The 22,164-nt window shown below is 37.4% G+C and overlaps 1 protein-coding gene across 2 annotated transcripts in view; it reads right to left on the bottom strand.

Moving 5' to 3' along the window:
* The window catches only part of LOC125235825 (protein Fe65 homolog), a 123,390-nt gene that overhangs the window by 91,757 nt on the left and 9,469 nt on the right, over nucleotides 1-22,164 (bottom strand). For both annotated transcript variants that reach the window (XM_048142415.1, XM_048142416.1), the window contains exon 2: nucleotides 538-693. In XM_048142415.1, the coding sequence (XP_047998372.1) occupies nucleotides 538-667 (130 nt within the window). In that variant the 5' untranslated portion in view covers nucleotides 668-693. The remainder of the gene's footprint in view (nucleotides 1-537; nucleotides 694-22,164) is intronic.

Raw genomic sequence — 22,164 nt, forward strand, 5'->3', positions numbered from 1 at the left:
TCCGTTTGTTCAATCTTGGATCAACGTCAGCCCTAAACTTTGGAAACATTTTGAGACATTGTTTATTGTAAAATAATGTACCTACAGTACCTATAAAATTGTAGTTTAGAATAATAAAGACAAGTTAGGTAAGTTACTACATATACACAATAAGACTAGGAACCATGATCCGTCAAACATTTTCTTTCAGAAGTAAAAGTACCGAGGTCCGCGTAGGGCCAAAAGCCTGTAAAGTAACTCCATTTTCATACATCGACTTGCAACTTACCTATGAAACTAGAGTCATCATCATGTCGCGCCGCGTGCATGCTTCGCCTGTGTAAAGTTACTCCACTTTCATACATCGACGTGCGACTTACCTATGAAGCTGGAGTCGTCATCATGTCGCGCCGCGTGCATGCTTCGCCTGTAAAGTTACTCCACTTTCATACATCGACGTGCAACTTACCTATGAAACTAGAGTCATCATCATGTCGCGCCGCGTGCATGCTTCGCCTGTAAAGTTACTCCACGTTCATACATCGACGTGCAACTTACCTATGAAGCTGGAGTCATCATCATGTCGCGCCGCGTGCATCGCGAGCGCAGTGAAGGAGGGCGCGGCGGGCAACGCCTCCGCCAGTCGGAGCGACACGGGCGCGGCTGTCCAGATGGCGCCACACAGCATCTAGCGGGGCATCGGTCGCGCCGGGACTGGAACAGAAAAAAATATACTGTAAGGGACCGGCCACATCAGAGCGTCGCGTGTCTCGGGGCGCGCAACGGACGTCCGCGCCACGCCACCTGAGTGTAATTCAAAAAACGTCTCCTCAGTACATTTTGTATAGGAAGGACGTAAGGCGCGCCGCTTGGCGCCACGCCGCCGCCACGCCACCTGGGGCGCGTCTTAGGAGACGTTTTTTGAATTACACTCAGGTGGCGTGGCGCGGACGTCCGTTGCGCGCCCCGAGACACGCGACGCTTAAGTGGGAACGCTGGCTAATGAATACAAAAAAAATGGATTATGGCACTATCGAATAAAATGTTTTCTTTACTACGAACATTAACTCTTGAGCTTAGTGAGAGATGTTAAAAAACACTTTCAAAAATTGGAACCCAAAATTAGTGAAAGTTGTTAACAAAACTTAACTCGATGTCATTTTATGACGACAATAAGCATGAAATTTCAATAAAAATATTGCTTTTGTGTTAATCACATAAACTATAAGCAATAATCTACATTTAGAACATGAAAAAAGTTGGTTGTTAGACAAATTTTATTCTTAATTGTCGTTACAAAACTGATAAATTTTTTTGAGTCTCAATTTATGAAAATATCGAGACATAACTTGACCCCCCAAGTAAGTAATGGGTAAAGAGAATAATTTGTGGCTATTATTTTTAACCCCCGTATAATATAAGTTTGACGTATAATATAATATATTATAAGTTTGACGTGTCTGTCTCTCTGTCTGTCTGTCTGTTTGTCTATCTGTCTGTCTGTGGCATCGTAGCTCCCGAACGGATGCACCGATTTAGATTTAGTTTTTTTTTGTCTGAAAGCTGAGTTAGTTGGGAGTGTTCTTAGCCATGTTTCATGAAAATCGGTCTACTATGTCGCGGTCGGGGGTTTTTTCAAAATTTTAATTTCGTGGTTATTAATTATTAATAACAAATATGCTATGCTAGTGACACTGGGAAGGTCCCAACTGTCGCAAGCTCGAGTATTCACCGGACCAGTGAATTTTAATTAGTTTTGTTTCACTACGTTGTCTCAGCATAACTTTAAAACCCAGACGAATATATTGTTACACATCTAGTACCTACAGCTACTAAAGTAAAAGACGAACTACCCTCATTAGATGGTTCAATGGAGTGCTTACAGTCTAGACTCTTATCTACATCGACTAGTCGAGACTTTTATGACGATTGAAACTTTAAAGGGCGGAGAAAAGCTAAATTTAATCAGTATTTTTTGAGGCAGTGGAAGAAAAACAATCATTAATATCTTGACTCTTTTAGCTGACAATGAAAATTAAACAATACCTAAAATCGCCGTCAATAGAAATTGTTTGCGCCTCAATTCAAAACTTCTTGTTAAAAACCTATTATGGCCTCCTCGTCGGGTGTTGTCAACAAGGAGTTGAAATAAAGAAAAAGGTGACAGTAACGTCAGTGTCACGAAAGAAAAACTCGAAATTCATGTGTTGCGAAGATTGTGTTAATCATATATAATTAAAAGGATCCTAAAATTAATATCTAAATTCAACCAACTAAACCCAAAGTCAGTGAGAACACTCGCCAAGGAGCAAACCAGTGACCTAAATATTCGGTAAGTTATTCCGCAGCCCCATATTTTTGGCCCACCGAATCGGATTTTCTAAATTTATTTCTCAATAAGTAATCCTTGTTGCTCACTGATTTAAATTATTTCCTTTAACTTCCTTTATTTAAATTGTTTTATAAAAATGTTCCCGTTTATACATCGTGTTACTTAAGGCACAGTCATACTAAGTTATTGTTATTTTCTGTGGCTTAATTTACGCGGAGCGCGTGGGACTCATCATCGCGTTACTTATATTCGTAAATTTCAAATAAATTTTCAAAATTTGTTTTTTGACATTTGTCATTATTTTCACGGGAAGTTTTATAGCGATCTTCGTAACATAATATCGGTGTATTTAAGTTATTAATACATTAAACTAAACTGAATACTACGGGTAAATTATTCCTAAAAGCCTCAGTTTTTCTTTCACTGTAATTAATTATATTTTCGCGAAAGTTACACTTGTGTTAAGATATTACACAAGCGGACCGTTCCTACTTATTTAATTTCCTTCGACTTGTATTAAGGTACTATACAAGTTGAATATTATTCGTTATTATTGGTGCATCTTAGGCATTTATTCATATTTTCTCGTGCTGTCATAGTAACAATTAGGTAACCATGGCAACTAGACTTAAGCTCGCGGAAGCAAAACGTGCTCAATGTTTCATGCGTTTGCAAACCATTTTCGACATGATTCCAAAGCTAAGCAGTGACAAGAAGGCTTTCTCTCAGTTCATCGCGCAAGCTCGATTGGTCGATCAACTAAGGAAAGAATTTATAGACTTGATGGATGAAGTCAATCTTCTGAACTTGGAGTTGAACCCAGAGTACATCGTCAACTACAGCGCAATGAACGCGTTTGATGATATCTACTGCGTAATAAAATGTCAAATTGGAAAAATTGATGCACCTTCTCAGAGCACCCCGACATCCAGGGATTCGAGCCATTCCTGTAAGGACAACTCCATTAAAATCCCAAGGATTGATCTTCCGTCTTTCGATGGAGATATTCAAAATTTTCCTTTCTTCTATGAAACATTTAAACGTGTTATTCATGAGAATAAAAACCTTACGGATTCTGAGCGTGTTCACTATTTATTTAGTCATCTGACAGATAAAGCTAAGTCGATCTGTGCTGGAGTAATACCTGCCGCAGAAAACTATAACACAGTATGGGAAGCATTAATCGCGAAATATGATGACAAACGCGCATTGGCTACGTCATATTTAAACCAGCTGTTTTCGATGAAGCCTGTCAACGTCAACGGTCCTTCGGCATCTACTTTAGAAAAAACAATTGATTCGTTTGCTGCTACTATTTCAGCAATAAAACAACTCAAGCTCGAAAACTTAAGTGATTTTATTTTCATTCACCTGGGTCTTAAGTTATTAGACTCGGACACCACCAAGAATTTCGAGATGTCTATTCGGAATTCTTCTAAGATGCCTACATATGATGAATTCATTTGTTTCGTTAGAGAGCAGGTAAAGATTTTATATCGGACATCGCAACGAGCGCCAACTAAGCTTGAAAGCGTATCCGCTGCCAGCACTAGCGGCGTGCGAGCTCCACTTCCTCGGACGCCCCAGGCGTATATTAGCACGCAAGGGCATAAGGACGAAAACCCATGTGCTTTGTGCAAGAGTAATGATCACTCGCAACTCTATAATTGTAACTCTTTCGTGAAACTCACGCCTAACGAAAAATTTAATTTCGTTAAGGAAAATCACGCGTGCACTAATTGTCTAAACACGCACCATACTGCATCAAAATGTTCCTCATACAAAACCTGTCGTAAATGTAAGGGAAAACATCACACCATGTTGCACTTCGATAACTCAAAGCCCGCATTGAATAGAAACGAGTCCAAGTCCTCATCTAAAGATGATAGTGAAGCTAGCACAAGTTCATCAGTTAAGGACAACAGTGCCTCTGTATGCACGCATTCGGCATCGGGACAGAATAAATCACCCTTGACGGAGATTCTCGCCACTGCTAAGGTACTCGCTAGTGGACGTAACGGCAAGGACAAGGTTTTGAGGTGTCTGCTGGATCCAGGATCTCAGAAACATTACGTTACCTTGAAGTGTTGCAAGAGTTTGGGTCTTCATGTACTCAGCAGCCCTGTAACTTCAATAAATGGATTAGGTGGAACAGCAATAACGCAACCCATTCGAGGAACTGTCAACTTAACCTTTAGGTCAAGATATGATCCTAATCGTCAATATACTATCGAAGCGCTTGTTTTAGACGAGATCACGCCTGATTTACCTACCTGTCATATTGATCAATCTACAACTGATCTGTTTGATAATTTACATCTTGCAGATGACTCCTGGGCGATTCCAGGTGAAATTGACGTACTTCTTGGTGTCAAGTTATTCACCAAATTGTTAATGTCAGAGAAGATTGAAAACAAACCTGGTTTTCCTGACGCCTTGGAAACTACACTGGGGTACATCATATTAGGCGATGCTCCCGCAGTAAACACTTCCTACTCAGCAGCAGGATATTTTACTTCAGTTGATGTGGGAAATCTAATGCAAAAATTCTGGGAAATTGAAGATTTAGATGGAGGCGTGATTTATAATGCTGACGAGAAAAAGGCTGAAGATATATTCAACAATACAGTCAAGCGTTTAGAAGATGGACGTTACGAAGTAGCACTCCCATTTAAATTGGAACCAAGCAATTTAGGCGATTCTTACAAGACAGCCGAACGCCGGTTTTTGGCACTTGAAAGAAAATTCCGCGCAGTACCAGAATTAAAACCCGCTTACGATGAAGTTATTCGTGAACACATTGATAAAAAATATTTATCTGAAGTTCCAAATGATAAGTCTAATGCTGCTTATCATATACCCCACCACGCAATTGTCAAAAATGACAGAACTACTACAAAGGTTCGAGTGGTGCTGGACGCTAGTGCACAGACCACAAGCGGTTTATCATTAAATGACATTCTTCACGCAGGACCAAGTCTTCAAGCTGACTTGTTTTGCATTCTACTAAACCTAAGATTGTTTGCTATAGCTATTACGTCTGATGTACGTCAAATGTATCTGTGTATTGACGTACGGGGGAGGATCGTCCTTATCAGCGTATACTTTATAGGTTTAATCCTGAAGAAACTATAAGAATATTTCAATATAATAGGGTAGCTTTCGGCCTACGCAGCAGTCCCTTTCTAGCGCTGCGAACTGTCAAACAGTTAGTAGATGATGAAGGCGACAAATACCCACTCGCAAAAGAAATTGCATCTCGTGATGTTTATATGGATGATGTAGCCAGTTCAGTTATTGATGAACACCAAGCTGTACAAGCGACTAAAGAGCTGCTGGATTTATTCTTAAAGGGTGGATTCCAACTAGCAAAGTGGTCGTCAAATTCTGAAGCTGTTCTGAAAGAAATACCAACAGAGCTACATTTGTCGAAAAGTGTCACCTTCGACGATGATACAACGTTGAAGATTTTGGGTCTACGTTGGTATCCTGGTGAAGACGTATTCAAATTCCAGGTTAGTTCCGATGACCGACCGTGTAGTAAAAGGAACATTTTATCATCGGTAGCTCGACTATTTGATGTTCTAGGCCTGGTGGCTCCTGTCATCGTGTACGCTAAGCTTCTAATAAAGGAGTTATGGCTTTTGAAAATCGATTGGGATGAATTGCCACCTGATCATATTGTACGCCAATGGCAACTGTTCCAGAGCGAACTACCGCTGTTATCTCACATTAGCATTCCCAGACATATAGGTGTTATTGAAAGCTGTTCATTAACTATCGTCGGGTTTTCAGATGCTAGTGAAAAGGCTTATGGTGGAGTGGTTTATGCCTATGTCAGCTTGCCTAATAACGACAGAGGAGTTATTAATTTAATTTGCGCTAAATCTAAAATTTCACCTGTAAAGGTTATAAGCCTAGCAAGACTGGAATTATGCGCAGCGCTACTGCTGTCACAATTAATAAAAAGGGTGGTTGACACATACTCGACCAGATTCAATATTGACTCTGTGTTAGCCTTTTCCGATTCAACAGTAACACTCTGTTGGATTCATTCGTCGCCTCATCGATGGCAAACCTTTGTGGCAAACCGTGTTACCAAGATCCAAGAGAATTTGTCAAGTAATCATTTCTACCATATTAAGGGAACGGAGAATCCTAGCGACTGTCTGTCCAGAGGTTTAACTCCATCTCAACTAGTAAATCATCCTCTATGGCTTTCAGGCCCTCCGTGGATGAAGTTTCCGAAAAAGGAATGGCCTGTTCAGCCGTTTATTCCAGATGAAGTCAATGTTCCTGAAGAAAAAACGGTTTCCTTAGTGACATGTGATAGTTCGAAAAATAACATAATTTATGAATTGTCTAAACGATTCTCTTCATGGATTAAATATGTACGCACAGTTGCCTATATCTTGAAATTCATTAAAAAAATATCTATAGGTCCTATTAATGCTGATGACTTAATAGCAGCCGAATTGGAAATAGTGCGAGCTCTACAAAGAGTTTATTTTAGTAGACATATATTAGATTCGACCTTGAAGAAGGGGTTTGTAAAGGCCTTTACAAGCCTGAAGCCGTTTATTGAAGATGGAATCCTACGTGTTGGAGGGCGTCTCAGTAACTCTAATGAAGATTACGATTATAAACATCCTTTGTTATTGCCACGTCGTGATCACATCATTAACTTACTGGTCGATTATTATCATCGACGCCATTTACATGCAGGACCTGAAGCTCTTATATCTATTCTGCGACATCGGTTCTGGATTATAGCAGCTAGATGTATTATTCGTCATCGGATTCACTTATGCAATTATTGCTTCCGAATCAAGCCAAGGGCTAACTGCCCAATGATGGCAGATTTACCAGCATGCAGGGTAAATCAAGTTGAAAAGGCCTTTATACATACTGGCTGTGATTACGCGGGTCCTTTGTATTGTACACCTGTCCGACGTAGAGGTGTGAAGAGTCAAAAGGTCTATTTATGCCTTTTCACGTGTCTCACGACGCGAGCCATTCATTTAGAACTTGCAACTGACTTAAGTACAGCAAGTTTTATGTCGGCATTTAAGCGCTTTTTATCCAGACGCGGTCCTGTAAAATATATGTACAGTGATAACGGAACCAATTTCAGGGAGCCAACACATATATGCAAGAGCTTCATGATTTTCTGGGAAATGAGTACCGTGAAGCTTGGGAAAATGAACTAGCTGCCAATCAAATAATTTGGCGGTTTATCCCTCCCAGCGCTCCACATTTTGGAGGCTGTTGGGAAAGTAATATCAAATGTGTCAAATCCCACTTGTTTCGCACTATAGGTAAACAAATATTATCATTTGAAGAATTAATGACAGTTCTTAGTCAAATTGAGGCTTTGTTAAATTCTAGGCCACTATCCGTGTTAAGTTCTGATCCCGCGGAACTTTCTGCTTTGACACCGGCTCATTTTCTTCATGTTACTCCTTTAAATTATCTCCCAGCTGCGTCAATTGCGGAGGTAACCTCTGATCATCTCTTACAAAGATATCAATTATTAGATCGCTTAACGCAATCATTTTGGAAGAGGTGGCGCGATGAGTATTTGCACACGCTTCAAACCAGACAAAAATGGAATACTCCTTCTAAGCCTGTTAAGGAAGGAACAGTTGTAATCATTCTTCAAGAAAATGTCAGGCCTCTACAATGGCCGTTAGGTCTTATAACTCAGCTCATTCCAGGCAGGGATGGTATTCAATTCAATTCAATTCAAAATATCTTTATTCATGTAGGCCTAGTTACAAGCTCTTATGAATAGTTCATTACATATATATTATGATCTTAATCTAACCTAATTATCAGAGCAATTTATTGTTGTAAATTATTGTTCATAATAATATTGAGTCTATAATATACAATTTCATATAAAAATAATCGTTAAACAAAAAATATATAATTAGGTATATGTATATATAAAAATACATGTCTAGAATATTTCTAGGAAAAATCCAATGTCCAAAAAAATACAATATTAATATCATCAACAATAATAATAATAATAAACGTAAAAATAAGAAACCATTTCGAATAACAATTAATCCCACGTTGTTTTATCATTCATGTAGTCTTGTGTTGTATATATAATAAGCTTTGGAAATGAGTACACGCTTTACATGATTCTTAAATTTATTAATTGACAAGTCAGTAATATGATTCGGAAGTTTATTATAAAATCGAACACAATTACCCATGAATGATTTTTTAATTTTACAGAGCCGTGTGAAGGGCACCGCGAGTTTATGTTTATTTCTAGTATTTATATTATGTACATCACAGTTTTTCTTAAAATTACAAATGTTTTTATGTACATACATAATATTCTCATAAATATATTGACAATGCACTGTCATTATATTAATGTCCTTAAATTTATCTCTAAGTGAGTCTCTATGGTTCATTTTATATATTGCTCGAATAGCCCTCTTCTGCAGAATAAATATGGTATTTATCTCTGAAGCACTGCCCCAAAGTAAAATACCATATGACATAATGCTGTGAAAGTAACTAAAATAAACTAATCGAGCTGTTTTCACGTCTGTTAACTGACGGATCTTGCTCACTGCAAAAGCTGCAGAACTAAGTCTATTCGAGAGGTTAACAATATGGGGACCCCACTGAAGTTTAGAATCTAAAGTTATACCAAGAAAAACTGTACTATCTACCAGTTCTAATTCCTCATCCTTCACAACGACACTTGTTTGCTCATTCCTTACGTTACTATTAGTGACAAACTTAATACATTTAGTCTTTTTTTCATTTAATAATAAATTATTAGCATTGAACCAGTTCACTACTTTAGAGATAGCATTGTTTACATCACTGTGAGCTTGTTGCTGTCGTTTGAGTTTGAAAATAAGTGAGGTGTCGTCTGCAAACAATACTATATCATGGTGGGTCTTTACAAGGAATGGCAAGTCATTTATGTAGATAAGGAACAGGAAAGGCCCCAATATTGATCCCTGTGGTACACCCATAGAGACCAATGACCCAGTTGATCTCTGTCCATTGACATCTACCCTTTGTATTCTACCATTTAAGTAGGACTTGAGTAAATCTAGTGCTGATCCTCTGACTCCATAATAATGTAGTTTCCTGATCAATGTTTCATGACAAACACAGTCGAAGGCCTTAGATAAATCACAAAAGATACCTAAAGCATCTTGTGACTCCTCCCAGGCATCGAAAATATGCTTAATTAGCTCAACACCAGCATCGGTTGTCGAGCGACCCCGTGTGAAGCCAAATTGCTTATTATGCATTAAATTATTAACGTTAAAATGTCGTACTAATTGAGAAAGAACTAATTTTTCAAATATTTTACTGAAAGTTGGCAGCACAGATATTGGTCTAAAGTTAGTGGGGTCAGAGTGGCTGCCGGATTTAAATAAAGGAGTTATTTTGCTATGTTTCATTAGATCAGGAAACTCGCCGCAGTCAACACTGTTGTTGAATATAACTGCTAAGTCAGGCGCTACAACCTCAACTAAGGATTTTACGGCATGGACGGAGACCCCCAGAGGTCACTAGTTTTTTTGACATTAATTGATTTAAATGCCTTTACTATATCTGAGGTACAAACATGTTCAAAATAAAGGTCTCTACAACACTCAGGAACGTTTTCCTCTAATAATGTGACGGCAGATAAGGGTGATGAATTTAAATCCTTAGTTGTGAATGCTGGTATCTCGGTGAAAAATTTTTCGAACTCTGTTGCTACTTCAAAATTGGAATCTATAATTTTGTTATCAATATTCAGTTTAATATCTTTTACTGCGTGTTTCGAGCGACCAGTTTCCACATTAATTACTTTCCACGTTGCTTTAATAATGTCAGAGCTATTTTTTATTTTATTACTAAGATAATTTCGCTTAGCGATATGACAATCTATCTTGAACTTCTTCGAATATTGCTTAACATGTTCTTTAAATTCATCACTCGTATTAAACCGCCGTTCTTCATACAAGGCATACAATGCACGTCTTCGTTGATGTAACTCTGCAGTAGCCCACTCACTAAAAACTGATGCACCACTAACTACGACCGATTTTGAAGTAAATATTGCATTATAATGTTGCAGAAAAGTGTGAAAGAATGAATTATACATACTATTAGGACTCATATCGGAAGACAGGGAGGGTAGCGCCTGAACCAAACTTTGCTTCATTCGTTCCACGCGGTCGGAGGTTACTGGTACAAAAGTTATTTGTTTTCTCAAAGTATTTTTCCTTAATGTCTCAAATACTATCAATTGGCCTAAATGGTCTGATTCTAAGTTGCTAATTACATCTTTAGTAGTAGGAAAAATATCAGTGAAAATATTATCTATACAGGTGGCACTAGTGGCAGTCACTCTAGTAGGCTCCATAAAAATATGATTGAGATTACATGATTTGAAAAGATTCAACAATCTGATACTTATTGTTGAATTTTCCAAGATATTTACATTAAAGTCGCCGCATATAAGTATTTTTTTACTAGAAGATGATATTTTAAGTAGCACAGATTCCATAATTTTTTCAAAAGTTTCAAAATTACTTAATGGCGGTCTATACACACAGACAACAATAAATTGCTCCAATTCTACAGCACTTAGTTCTATAGTCCGTTCAACAGACATGGAAACAATATCCTTACGTTCCTTAAATTTTAACTGGCTATTTATTATAATTAACGACCCACCATGTATGGAACTATGTCTGGTGAACGAACTTGCCACCTGGTGATTATTAAATTGAGGCATTAATTCATTGTTTTTTAACCAGTGTTCAGTAATGCATAAAATGTCTACATAAAATTCGTTCATGAATAGTTCAATTTGTAAATCTTTTCCTCTAATACATTGAATATTTTGATGCACCAGGTGGATATACTTTCCTTGCTCACAGTATTGATTCTTATAGTTACTTAAAATTAAATTGCCAGAGACAGAATCTTTTGTCTTAGAAGCTAGTTTAAATCATTGGTTATGACTGGAACCAATTCCAAGTTCATACTTTGCTGCTCAATAGGAGCAGAGTTGTCTGCCAAATTCTTGGCAGAAATGTCAAATAAATAGGATAGCGATAAAGCTATTTGTCTTTTATAATAATTTGAAAGGTAATATTTACCTTTAGTCAAAAACACCATAGGTATATGGTATTTACTAACAAATTTGTTAGTGTCAATTATGCTAACCTTACTACTATATGTACAAAGATTATATAAAGCTACATTCAACTTATGTCTAGTGTTATTTTCTTTTTTTCTGCCTCTGACATCTGGTTACAATAGGGGAATGTAAAGAAAATAATTTCATGCACTGCCAATGAGTTTAATTGTTCATAATATTTTACTAAATTATTTTTGTTTACATTACCCCTATTCCCCATAAAGATAAGCAGTGTTGTCTTACTATTGATATTACTGTCGTTTAAAATTTGTTTAATGATATTTTCAAAGCTGCTATGAGGCAGACAGTTATTGATTGTACTAAGTCCCTTTAAGTAAAAATTTAAAAATGAGCTCATATTGCTCCCAATCTCATCACAGTACATAACAACATTAGGTTTAGGTGTGCTTTGTTGTGAAGTGTGGAAGGGGCCATTATCATTCATTTGCCCCTGCGGTAAACTGTCACACAGGCTTGGGTCAAGCGCACTGGTCGACAAATCTCCAGTCACTTGCTTACATGCACATGCCTGGGCATTTGTCAACGACTCAAACCGCTCTGAATTATGCTTAATCTGGGATATTAAATCATCCATGGCTAAAGAATATTCACTAATAACTTTTTTGAACTCTCATTTATCACATCTAAAGATTTTATTGAATCCTCTAGGCTTTGAATTTTTAACTTTAATGCCTGTGTGTCAGTTTCATACTGTAATCTACTGTGTTCTAACTGAGCTGTATACAAATCTAACTTATCTACTAAACTTATATTAACTTTACAAAATCTCAATTTTTTAAAAAACAATTTATTAATTTTTGACATCTTTTGATTTTTTTTGATCAGTTTATTTAATTTTATATACTTCTTTAGTTTGTTTCCGCTGCAATTTACTAACCTTGGTGTAGTGGCATCATTGGTTAAGTCTGTAGTTATTGAAGGGTTTTCAATTGCTGCGGTAACCAACTGAGATGCAGGCCGGACCAGTTCCTCGAACAAGGTCTGAGTGTGTGCCGCAGCTGCTTGGTTTTGGGCCTCCCGTAGCTCGTAGATGTGTTCGTGGGCGTCGTGCAGTGCTCTCTCCAATGAGTCGATGTCTTTCAGGGCCTGTTCATATGCAGCATTACACTCCATAAACCTGTCAACCGTCTCCTGAAGCCGGGCCCGCTCCGAGTTTACATTATTAAAATCACTCTCTAGTGTACACAGTTCCTTTTTTAACTTATCGTTTTTATCAATTATCAATAATAGCTCCTTCTCACTGTCTTCTCTTTCACTGAGCAATTGAGCACTAAACTCCTTGGATTGTTTTAATTCCAGCAAGGTAAGTTGGAGCTTATCACACTTCTCAGGCTCCTGCTGGAGAGCCGCTGCTGCAGCGGCGGCAGCTGCTCTGCGTGTTTGCATTGTAAATGGGTTTTTAAAAGAATTAAAAACAAAACAAAGCAAGGAATTGCCTACTCAAGCTCAGCGGTTACTTACATGAAATAGTGACGTTTCACTATGCCTACACTTGTTCTAGCCTTGTACAATGATTAACACTGAAAAAGAAACACAATCGGTACTAACTAGTGATAATAAGACTCAGAAAGTGTACAAAGGCGAACAGATATTTCAAATTTATAACCTATAACGGCTACAAACCTGAGACATCAAAGACACTTGTAAACGTCACTAAAGCACTTCACTACTTATATTTATACAAAACTTAATGTTAAATATACTAATTTCACGCTTTAAATACTAATTAATACTTAAAATATGCTTAAAAAATAATTATTTCAAAGGGACCTAGCAAAATCAGCTGCTTTGCCAGAGTTGCTTTGGTTAAAACAAAATCTGGCATACTAAATTTGTCAACAATTTAAACAAACCATTCCATGAAGTATCAACATTCTAGCACAATTTTATTATTTTAAAGGTTGAGGATTATAATGTGATATGAATTTATTAAATAACACTGGATTTAGCCAGTATCTGAAGAGTTAGAATAGAAATTAAAGACATTTTGACTACAAGGTTTGTTTACATTGTTCATAAATTCTATTGACGGCGACTTTATACAGTTAGTACATAGTAATTCAATGATACAGATACAGTCTTATGCCTTACCTTCACAAAGTGCAAAAATAGGTAAAAAAGAAGACGATTTTATTTTAGGGGCTTGGGCGATAATTTTGCTTTCATATGCAGGCAAGTATATACAAATATTTGAAATAGATACCTATCTATCTAAGGCATACTTACACCAACCAATTAACTCAGGGTTGTTAGTGGGCTGTCATCTGTCAAATTCCATATAAAATGGTGGGTTAACCCTCCATTTTCGTTGGTGCAAGTGGCCCTAAAGGGTTAACACATGGATTCGTATTTGACAAAGAATTATCCAGTTGAAAGCGCACACAATCACATGAGAAATGTATAGACCACACAGTAAAATGATCAAATACTTGTAGTTTTAGTATTAATAAAAAAAACGGTCAAAAAGTTATCAGATCTCATGTAGAGCCAAGCTTCTAACTATTCACTTACATCGGGAAAATACCCTCGCCGTTGGAAGGTATCGAGAGTCAGGCCAATCCCAAAAGGAGGCGACACCTCCGCGGCAGAAAATTATAGGCCAATAGCGGTGCTTCGCTGGCTAAGTTGTTTGAGTCAGTACTTCACCGGACCTTATCAGCACAAGTTAGACCATTTTTGTGCGACGCCCAACACGGCTTTAGACCTAACCGCTCTGTCAACACAAATCTTCTTATCCTAGTAGATTCTATCTCCGAACATCTTGATAGAGGTATCCAGGTTGATATCCTTTATTTCGACTTCAGGAAGGCTTTCGATCGCGTTGATAATGATGTGTTGTGTTACTGAACAAACTGTGTCAGATCGGTTTCTCCCCAAGTTTGTTGATCTTCTTTGCAAGCTATCTACGCGATCGGCAGCAATATGTCCGACATGGATGTTTTGTTTCGGCTCCTTATCACACTCGATCTGGTGTCAGTCAGGGCTCCATATTAGGACCATTCCTGTTCGGAATAATGATAGATGACCTGCAGTCTGTTCTTAGATCTTCCCAGTGTCTTCTTTATGCTGACGATCTGAAGTTAGTGTACGGGGTACAGCAGAGAACTGATTGTGAGTCATTACAACATGATGTTAACTTGGTCTACCAATGGAGTGTGGCAAACAAACTTCTCTTCAACTCTGCCAAATGCAGTGTTTGTACTTTCAGCCGTGCCCACGCTCCAATACTTGCACAGTACATGCTAGGTTCTGAGCCCATTAATCGTGTGTCCGTTGTTAAGGATCTTGGCGTCGTCTTCGATACGCGTCTCACATTTCACGAGCACTTAGAGTCACTTGCTGCTGACTGCTATCGAAGACTGGGCTTTGTTATTAGAAACCTGCGTGACTTTAAAGAGCCCTTAGCAATTAAACTTGTTTACAATGCCTTGGTTCGAAGTAAGCTGGAGGCCTCGTCGATTGTGTGGCATCCATATGAGTATAAATATACGTTATTCCTCGAGAGGGTCCAAAAGGTATTTCTGAGGTTTTTGTACAAAAAAATGTATGGGTATTACCCATTTCTATACCCCACGAAATGCTTTTTGGGCACTCTCGGTTATAACTCATTAGAGGTAAGGCGAAATTACACTCTGTTGACCACTGCGTGTCGCATCCTGCGCGGTGAGTCGGACTGTCCTGAGTTAGTCAGCCGTGTGGTGCAATTATTTGTCCCTGACGTCCCCAGGATAGCCCTCAGGCCCCGGCGACGTGACCTGGGTGCGTAGCCGAATGGCACAAACGTTCACGAAACGCTCACGAAACGAAACGCTAGTAGATATCTATCTCTATCGCTCTTGCGTATTGGCGCGACAGAGCCAGACTACCTTTCGTTTTCGTTTCGCGTCGGAGAAATGCCATTCGGCTACGGCGCCTGTTGGCAGTGCCGACGGTGCGCACCGTGTCACGCAGAAATTCGCCACTTCTTCGTGCCCTAACACAACTGAATGCGCTCCTGACATCAGCACCCGAGTGTGATGTGTTTGCGTGGGGATGGGCAGCTGTGTGCAAGGAATGCCTGCGATTTTGTGAAGGGATGGATAATAGGTGCTCCACTGTAGAAATGTAATTTATTTATCAAATGTTAATTTATTTAAATTGTATTGTAATCACATTATTGAATGGAATTGTATTCTATTTAAAAAATATTTAAATTATTAAAAAAAAAATTGTGAATTTTATTTTATTGAATTGAAATGTATTTTGGTATGTTAATCATGCTATAATTCTTTAAATTGTAATTTTTCATATTTATCTGATCTTATTTTTATTGTATTGAATGTTGTTGTATTTGTAATTTAAATTATGTCATTATTATTGTCTGCATGGCGCATTAGTTTGTCACTGTAATGTCATGTATATGTGTTCTATTAAATTAAATTAAATTAAATTAAAAATTCACTGTTCAATACTTTTTTACGTAAACAACAGATCACGAATGTCACGTAAAATGTAATTTTCGTAAATGTATAAAATTCTTAGGTAGTTATTAACATATTAAACAAATAATTGAAATAATTAAAACTTACCAACAAACAAATCACTTCTAATCCCATATTAGAATATTCCTAATTAAGAACCGAAACACCAAAGCAAATACCGCAATGACCAGCCATATAAAACCGACCCGATTTATCCACAGCCCGACGTCTGCCACGTCCATTATGGTAAATGGGTGGGTATTAATAGTGGAAATAGTCATTTATCATGGCCTGCAGGATCGTGGTTTAAATATGGGCAGTATATTAAGTCGTGGAAAACGCTTATGTAATTGTGGCCGTCAAAACGTCCAACTTTGTCGATACGACAATACTATATTCCTAGTTTGAATTAGCTGGAATTACTGTAAACAAAACTGTGGCTGGTGCTACAAAAAAATTGCATCATTCGAGGTATTCAAATTGCCGATATTTTACAAGTTTATTAAAAATCTTTACATACATATTCCATTACACAAATAATGAGAATGACTCACGAAAATAAATTTCAAAACAAAACGTTTTAGAATATTTATTGAAATTAAAAAGCCGCTTTTGTTGGATAGTTTGTTTATTGTACTGGTATTACTGTGGAAATGTACCTGGGCGACCAAGTAGCGGGCCGCTAAACATTATTTTTCAGCAACTTTCGAGACTAGGTGGTAGTGAATATTATTGGCTAAAACAGTCTTCAAATACGATGGTGCACAATAAGGTGGTTACAAATTTAATTGTTGGTTTTGTAAGTATCTGATATAACAGAACTTCATCAATTCGGGACAACCAAGTTAGCGGAAGTTCTAATTATTTCTTAATGTTATTATTATGTTAACGTTATCCAAAACAGGCATTACTGATGTTGGAGTTAAGACCGCCAAGCTGAAATGGGACTGGGCCGGCCATGTCTGTCGCATGCACCCACAGAGGTGGGCAAAAATTGCCACGGTCTGGGTGCCGCAAGACGGGCGAGGATCTGGCAGACCTAGGCGGAGATGGCGGGATGACCTGGACGCATATCTTAGCGACTGGCCGGAGATTGCTCAAGACCGTGACGGATGGAGATCCATGGGGGAGGCCTTTGCCCAGCAGTGGGACACCATGTAGGCTATTAATATAATATAATATATATAATTATGTTTCGTTCCGTCTAATCTAACAAAAACTGGCAATCAATGATTATTGTACCGTAACATATTTAAAGTCAACATACTGCATAATTTTACTTTATTGCTGCCCAAATGAGTAGGGTCGCAAGGCTATGTGTAGGTACCCTTAATTGTTTACAGTACATATCTGTGGCTACAGATGACAGGTTTAGTCATAACTATAGTTTAGGACTTAGTCATTTGGAGTTCGTTCTCACTTTGTGGCTTTAAATGGTGATAAAACAGTTAATACAATGAAATAAAATAACAATTCATCATTTTACAGATGAATTCACATCAGAAATTAGAAAAATAAACAAATCTAACCTATTACAAACATCAGTCTAATGGATTTAACAAGACGATATTCAAAAAAATATTTTAAGCGGGTTACTCACGTATTAAGTCGATATAGCGTTCGACATGTTTCGGTCCAATTTCGAGGACCTTTCTCAAGAGTAGCGACCCCGCCTTTACATGTCGAGAGCGCGACAAATTTAAATATGTATGAGTTTCACGGGAGTTTTATAGTTAAGACTATATTCCTTATTGTAATTAAATTTAAATAATATCGGATTCGTTCAATGCATCTAAGATCTAAAATAGGGATGAATTTTAAATTCATTATACGCGATTTAATCCGTTTTCATCTAAGATGTACTTAAAAACATGTCGCAGCGATGTAATACCGTTGTAGAAGTGGTATAGGTAAGCTACAGCGGGTCAAATCCCGACTGAGGGGCAAGGCGAAATTGTCCCGCTGCACCTTGTGTATTTTTTTCCAACAAACCCGTAATTTTTGGCACTGACTCGTAGAGTCGGTATCGTATCTATATCTATTATTTGACGAATAATAAAACTCGAATCGGGCCGCAAGCTAAATCTTAAATCGAAATGGTTTTTCCGAACTGCCCAAAGCCTCGTTTCCAATAAGCATGCGATATGATAGCAGTTCATATCTGATATTTGCAGATAATGCAAATATGAGCGGAAATCCATTCCGATCGGAGTCTGCAAACACAGACGAAATAAATCATCCACGTGAAGTTGTGATAGATATCTATCAATGGTGAGTATATATGGGTATGCATCTACATATATATCATTTATATTACCGCATATACATACATATAATCACGCCTGTGTCCCAAAGGGGTAGGCACCGATAGTTTATAGAGGAAACTTGACATTGCGTTTGCCAGCCTCTCGCCTACGCCACAATTTAACCCATATCCCATGTGCCTATATTATAGGTAAAAACTTACATAATAATAAACCATATGTAATGTCCGGGACTTATAGTGACCGGGATACGTGATTACCTTTTTGATTTTTACTGAGGCCCCGATATTTCGACGCAGTTGCTTGCATCATGATCACGGGAAACTGAAGACAACGGGTGGAAGTCAAAGTTGCGTAGACAGCGCGCGATCTACCTTATATGTCTATTATGTATATATATTTTCTTATTTTTAAATGGTGATTAATAAGGTTTTTGACTTACTGCAGGTATTTGTGTCACTCTATATGCATTATGTTCACGCACAGAACGATCTATCATAAAACCGACCAATCAGAGCGCGTGCTTCGTTCCGACGCCATGACAGTTTACAAATTAACGCTTGCGTCCATTAGATTAATCTAACGAAAAATAATCCGTTAAAATGTGAATTGTGTGTTATTGTTAACAATATTTCGTTATATTGTCTTCGGTTACCGCGATAGTTACTCATGAAATAAAACTATGGAAACGGACAGTAGTACATCTGATAATGGAACAAGCACGACGAAGGCTGTGAGGCATTTGTGTTGTATGGTGTTGGACATTTGCAGTTTGTTTCTTTGTCAATTTTGTGTAGATTAATTGGTTAATTATTTTTTAACAGAGTAATGGTAAAATTTTTTGAATATTGTATAACTAGCTTTATTAATAGTGTGTGAACCTGCCTTAGAAATCTATATTATTTGTGGTCATGGTTCGTTAATATTTCTTGTAAGTGGGTAGCTTTTGCACATTTTAATTTTTCCTCAGTCACCCGTTGACCACGAACGCTGTAAAGAGTTCGAAACGTCGGGATGTATTTTAAATTCATTATACGCGATTTAATCCGTTTCCATAGTTTTATTTCATGAATATTTCGTTAGTTCATTTAATCTCACTAATGAGATTGTAAACTAATATAACAAAATAGGTACATTCTGTACATATGTATATACATTTTTTATCCAGTCGATATTGTCTCAAAATTTTACACAAAAATATTGTTATACCATACAGCGTACTGTAAAAAGGTGGGCGGCATAGTAAACATGATATTTACCTATACAGCGTGTGGATTCCATACGGGCGAATAATGTACCCAGTTATAGTATCTGATGGTACGAATCGTATAGGATAATCGTTTTGTTAAAAAGTGTTATTAATTAAGAGTAATACATTTTTGAAATCTGGCCAAGCAGCAATGTACACCATCCAATTAATTTGACATGACATAAATGTCATGTCGTAATGACGTTTAGGTAGGTACGCTAATTGATGTGGACAATGTGGAGTCTATGAGGCTGGATGCAGCCTAGTGGGCCTCTGTCACATAGCAGGGTGATGTTAAATGCACAAACGCTACAATAATATCATTTAGGGTTACAGAGCTGCTGTTATTTATTATATAGCAAAGAGGATCGTATTATAGAGAACTGTCAAAGAAAAACGTCTCATCTATTCTTGTAATAATTGCGTGCTGAATTATTATGTATGAAAAAAAAATCTCATCTATTCAAAAAAAAAATCATGTTAGGCTCCTTAGATCCGATACTAATCGTGATTAAGATATTCGCCCGTATGGAATACACACGCTGTATATACATGGATATGATATTAGCATGCATGTCATGCGACAGTTAATACACGATAGATTTATTGCTGTTTCGATCATTTGTTTGATAGTAAGGTAAATATTTGTATTTTGAAACCTGCAGGGCAATCATGGTCGCGCGATAAACGATAAAACATCGGGCCGTCCCTATCGCACTATTTGCAAGTGCGATGGAGACAGCCAGATGTTTTATCGTTCATCGCTCGACCATACTTAGGCAAGTATGGTCGGCAGTGGTGGCAGGCAGGCGCCTGTAAACGTTCACAAGTGTACATTTTATATCATTAAAATTTGTGGCTTAAAATAAATGTATTTCATGGGTGCAATCCATACTTACTTAATATTATAAATGGGAAAGTGTGTGTGTGTGTTTGTTTGTCTGTCTTTCACGGCAGAACTGAGCGACGAACTGAAATGATTTTTTGTGGAGAGTTAAGTGGAAATAGTTGAAGGGATGAAGAATGACATAAGCTACTTTTGTCTCTTTCCAACCCCTTACCTCCCTAAAATGTGGGTTGGAAGTTTATGTGGAAAATTCCGATATTTGCGAATTTCACGCAAGCCGCGGGAAAACCTAGTAAATAATATTTACAATCGTCTCAATTTAACATGACATTAGTGTAATTGGCACCATGCCGCAGGCGGAACAGCTGGAGGGGGTGTTTTTTTATGATTGAGTTGTTGTATTTTTTTTTATTGTATAAGTTTTTTTGATATATTTATAGTTTAAGTTAGTTTTAGTTTAATATTTATTATGTTTTAGTGTACTTAGTGTAATACAATATTTCTTGTTTGTCAATATTAAATTACTACTTTTTTAACATCACTATCTTAAACATCTTAAAGTTCTTGTACAGTTCACAAACCTCAACTGAACGGCCTTGCGGAAATTTTTAAATTCATATCATGCCATAAATTGCAAGGCCTTCGATTCCAGATAAAAGTATGTATGATTAAAATTGATCATGACCGCATCTAATTTCGTATGTTTATTTATTTATTTATTTATTTAAACTTTATTGCACAAAAGAACATCTAATTTCGTATGTTTAAATTATCAATCAAAAGCTTAGACATAGTTTACATACTATTTTTACATAAATAACGATAGGTGCCAGCAAAGAAGTCGCGCACAGATAGTTAAGACCGTTAAAATTAGTCCATTTAGAATATCAGAAATATAACATGACACTGTAAAACTCCATTTTGCACAGAAAACTTCCACACCGAGACATATAATTTCCCGTAGCTCGGCTCAGTGAAACAATTACGAAGGAAATCCACCCACACTGCTGATGCTGCCATTCAGACACAATTAGGTTGTGTAGGGCTTTTCAGTGTCTATAGACTTACGTATTCATAGATACCGCTTTCCGAACGAGTGCATCAATTAGTTATAACAAGCTAAGTTGACAGTTAATTTGACTACACCATCGCCGCAAAGTGTAATTTTAACTATGAAATTATGACGTTAACTTAGCTTGAAACGATTACGAGGCAACTGAAAATCGTACTTTTTTAACAACACCAAAAATATAGTAAAGTACCTATAAATACACCCTGTTTTAATTGAATTTCGTTAACTTTAAGGGAAGATTCTTTAGTTCAAATACAATCAATTTCTCTGAGAAACTAGCCTCTTAACTCTTACGGTTATCGAATTATTAAAAAAAAAAAACTTAATACGTTTGTGGCATCCCTTATCACTTCCTAATGATATTTGTTTTGGCATGTGCCGTCATACACTTGCCTCTCAAACTAATTAATCCATTTATGAAAAAAAAAAATGTTTCGAATTAAACAAAAAGCGATGTACACTTGTACAGGCTGGTTCCTGATGATGAACCTAACCGTGTCGAATTTAACGGAAAATAAAAAAAACACGGTGTATTACACCACACTCTGTCTAGAGTGTCTAGTGAGCAAAATTGATCACTGTGTAGGGCTCTCGAATAGCTAAGGGCTCGGGAGAGACTCCCACATCCACCTACACACCTTGGGCCCGTTTCTCGAAAGGTACAAGCCTTGTATTACAAGTGCGCGAACTGTCAAATCGTATGGGTTGTCATGGAAACACACTTGTAATAAGGCTTGTATCTTTCGAGAAATGAGC

This window comes from Leguminivora glycinivorella, chromosome 18 (assembly GCF_023078275.1).
Source record: "Leguminivora glycinivorella isolate SPB_JAAS2020 chromosome 18, LegGlyc_1.1, whole genome shotgun sequence".
Lineage (NCBI taxonomy): Eukaryota > Metazoa > Arthropoda > Insecta > Lepidoptera > Tortricidae > Leguminivora > Leguminivora glycinivorella.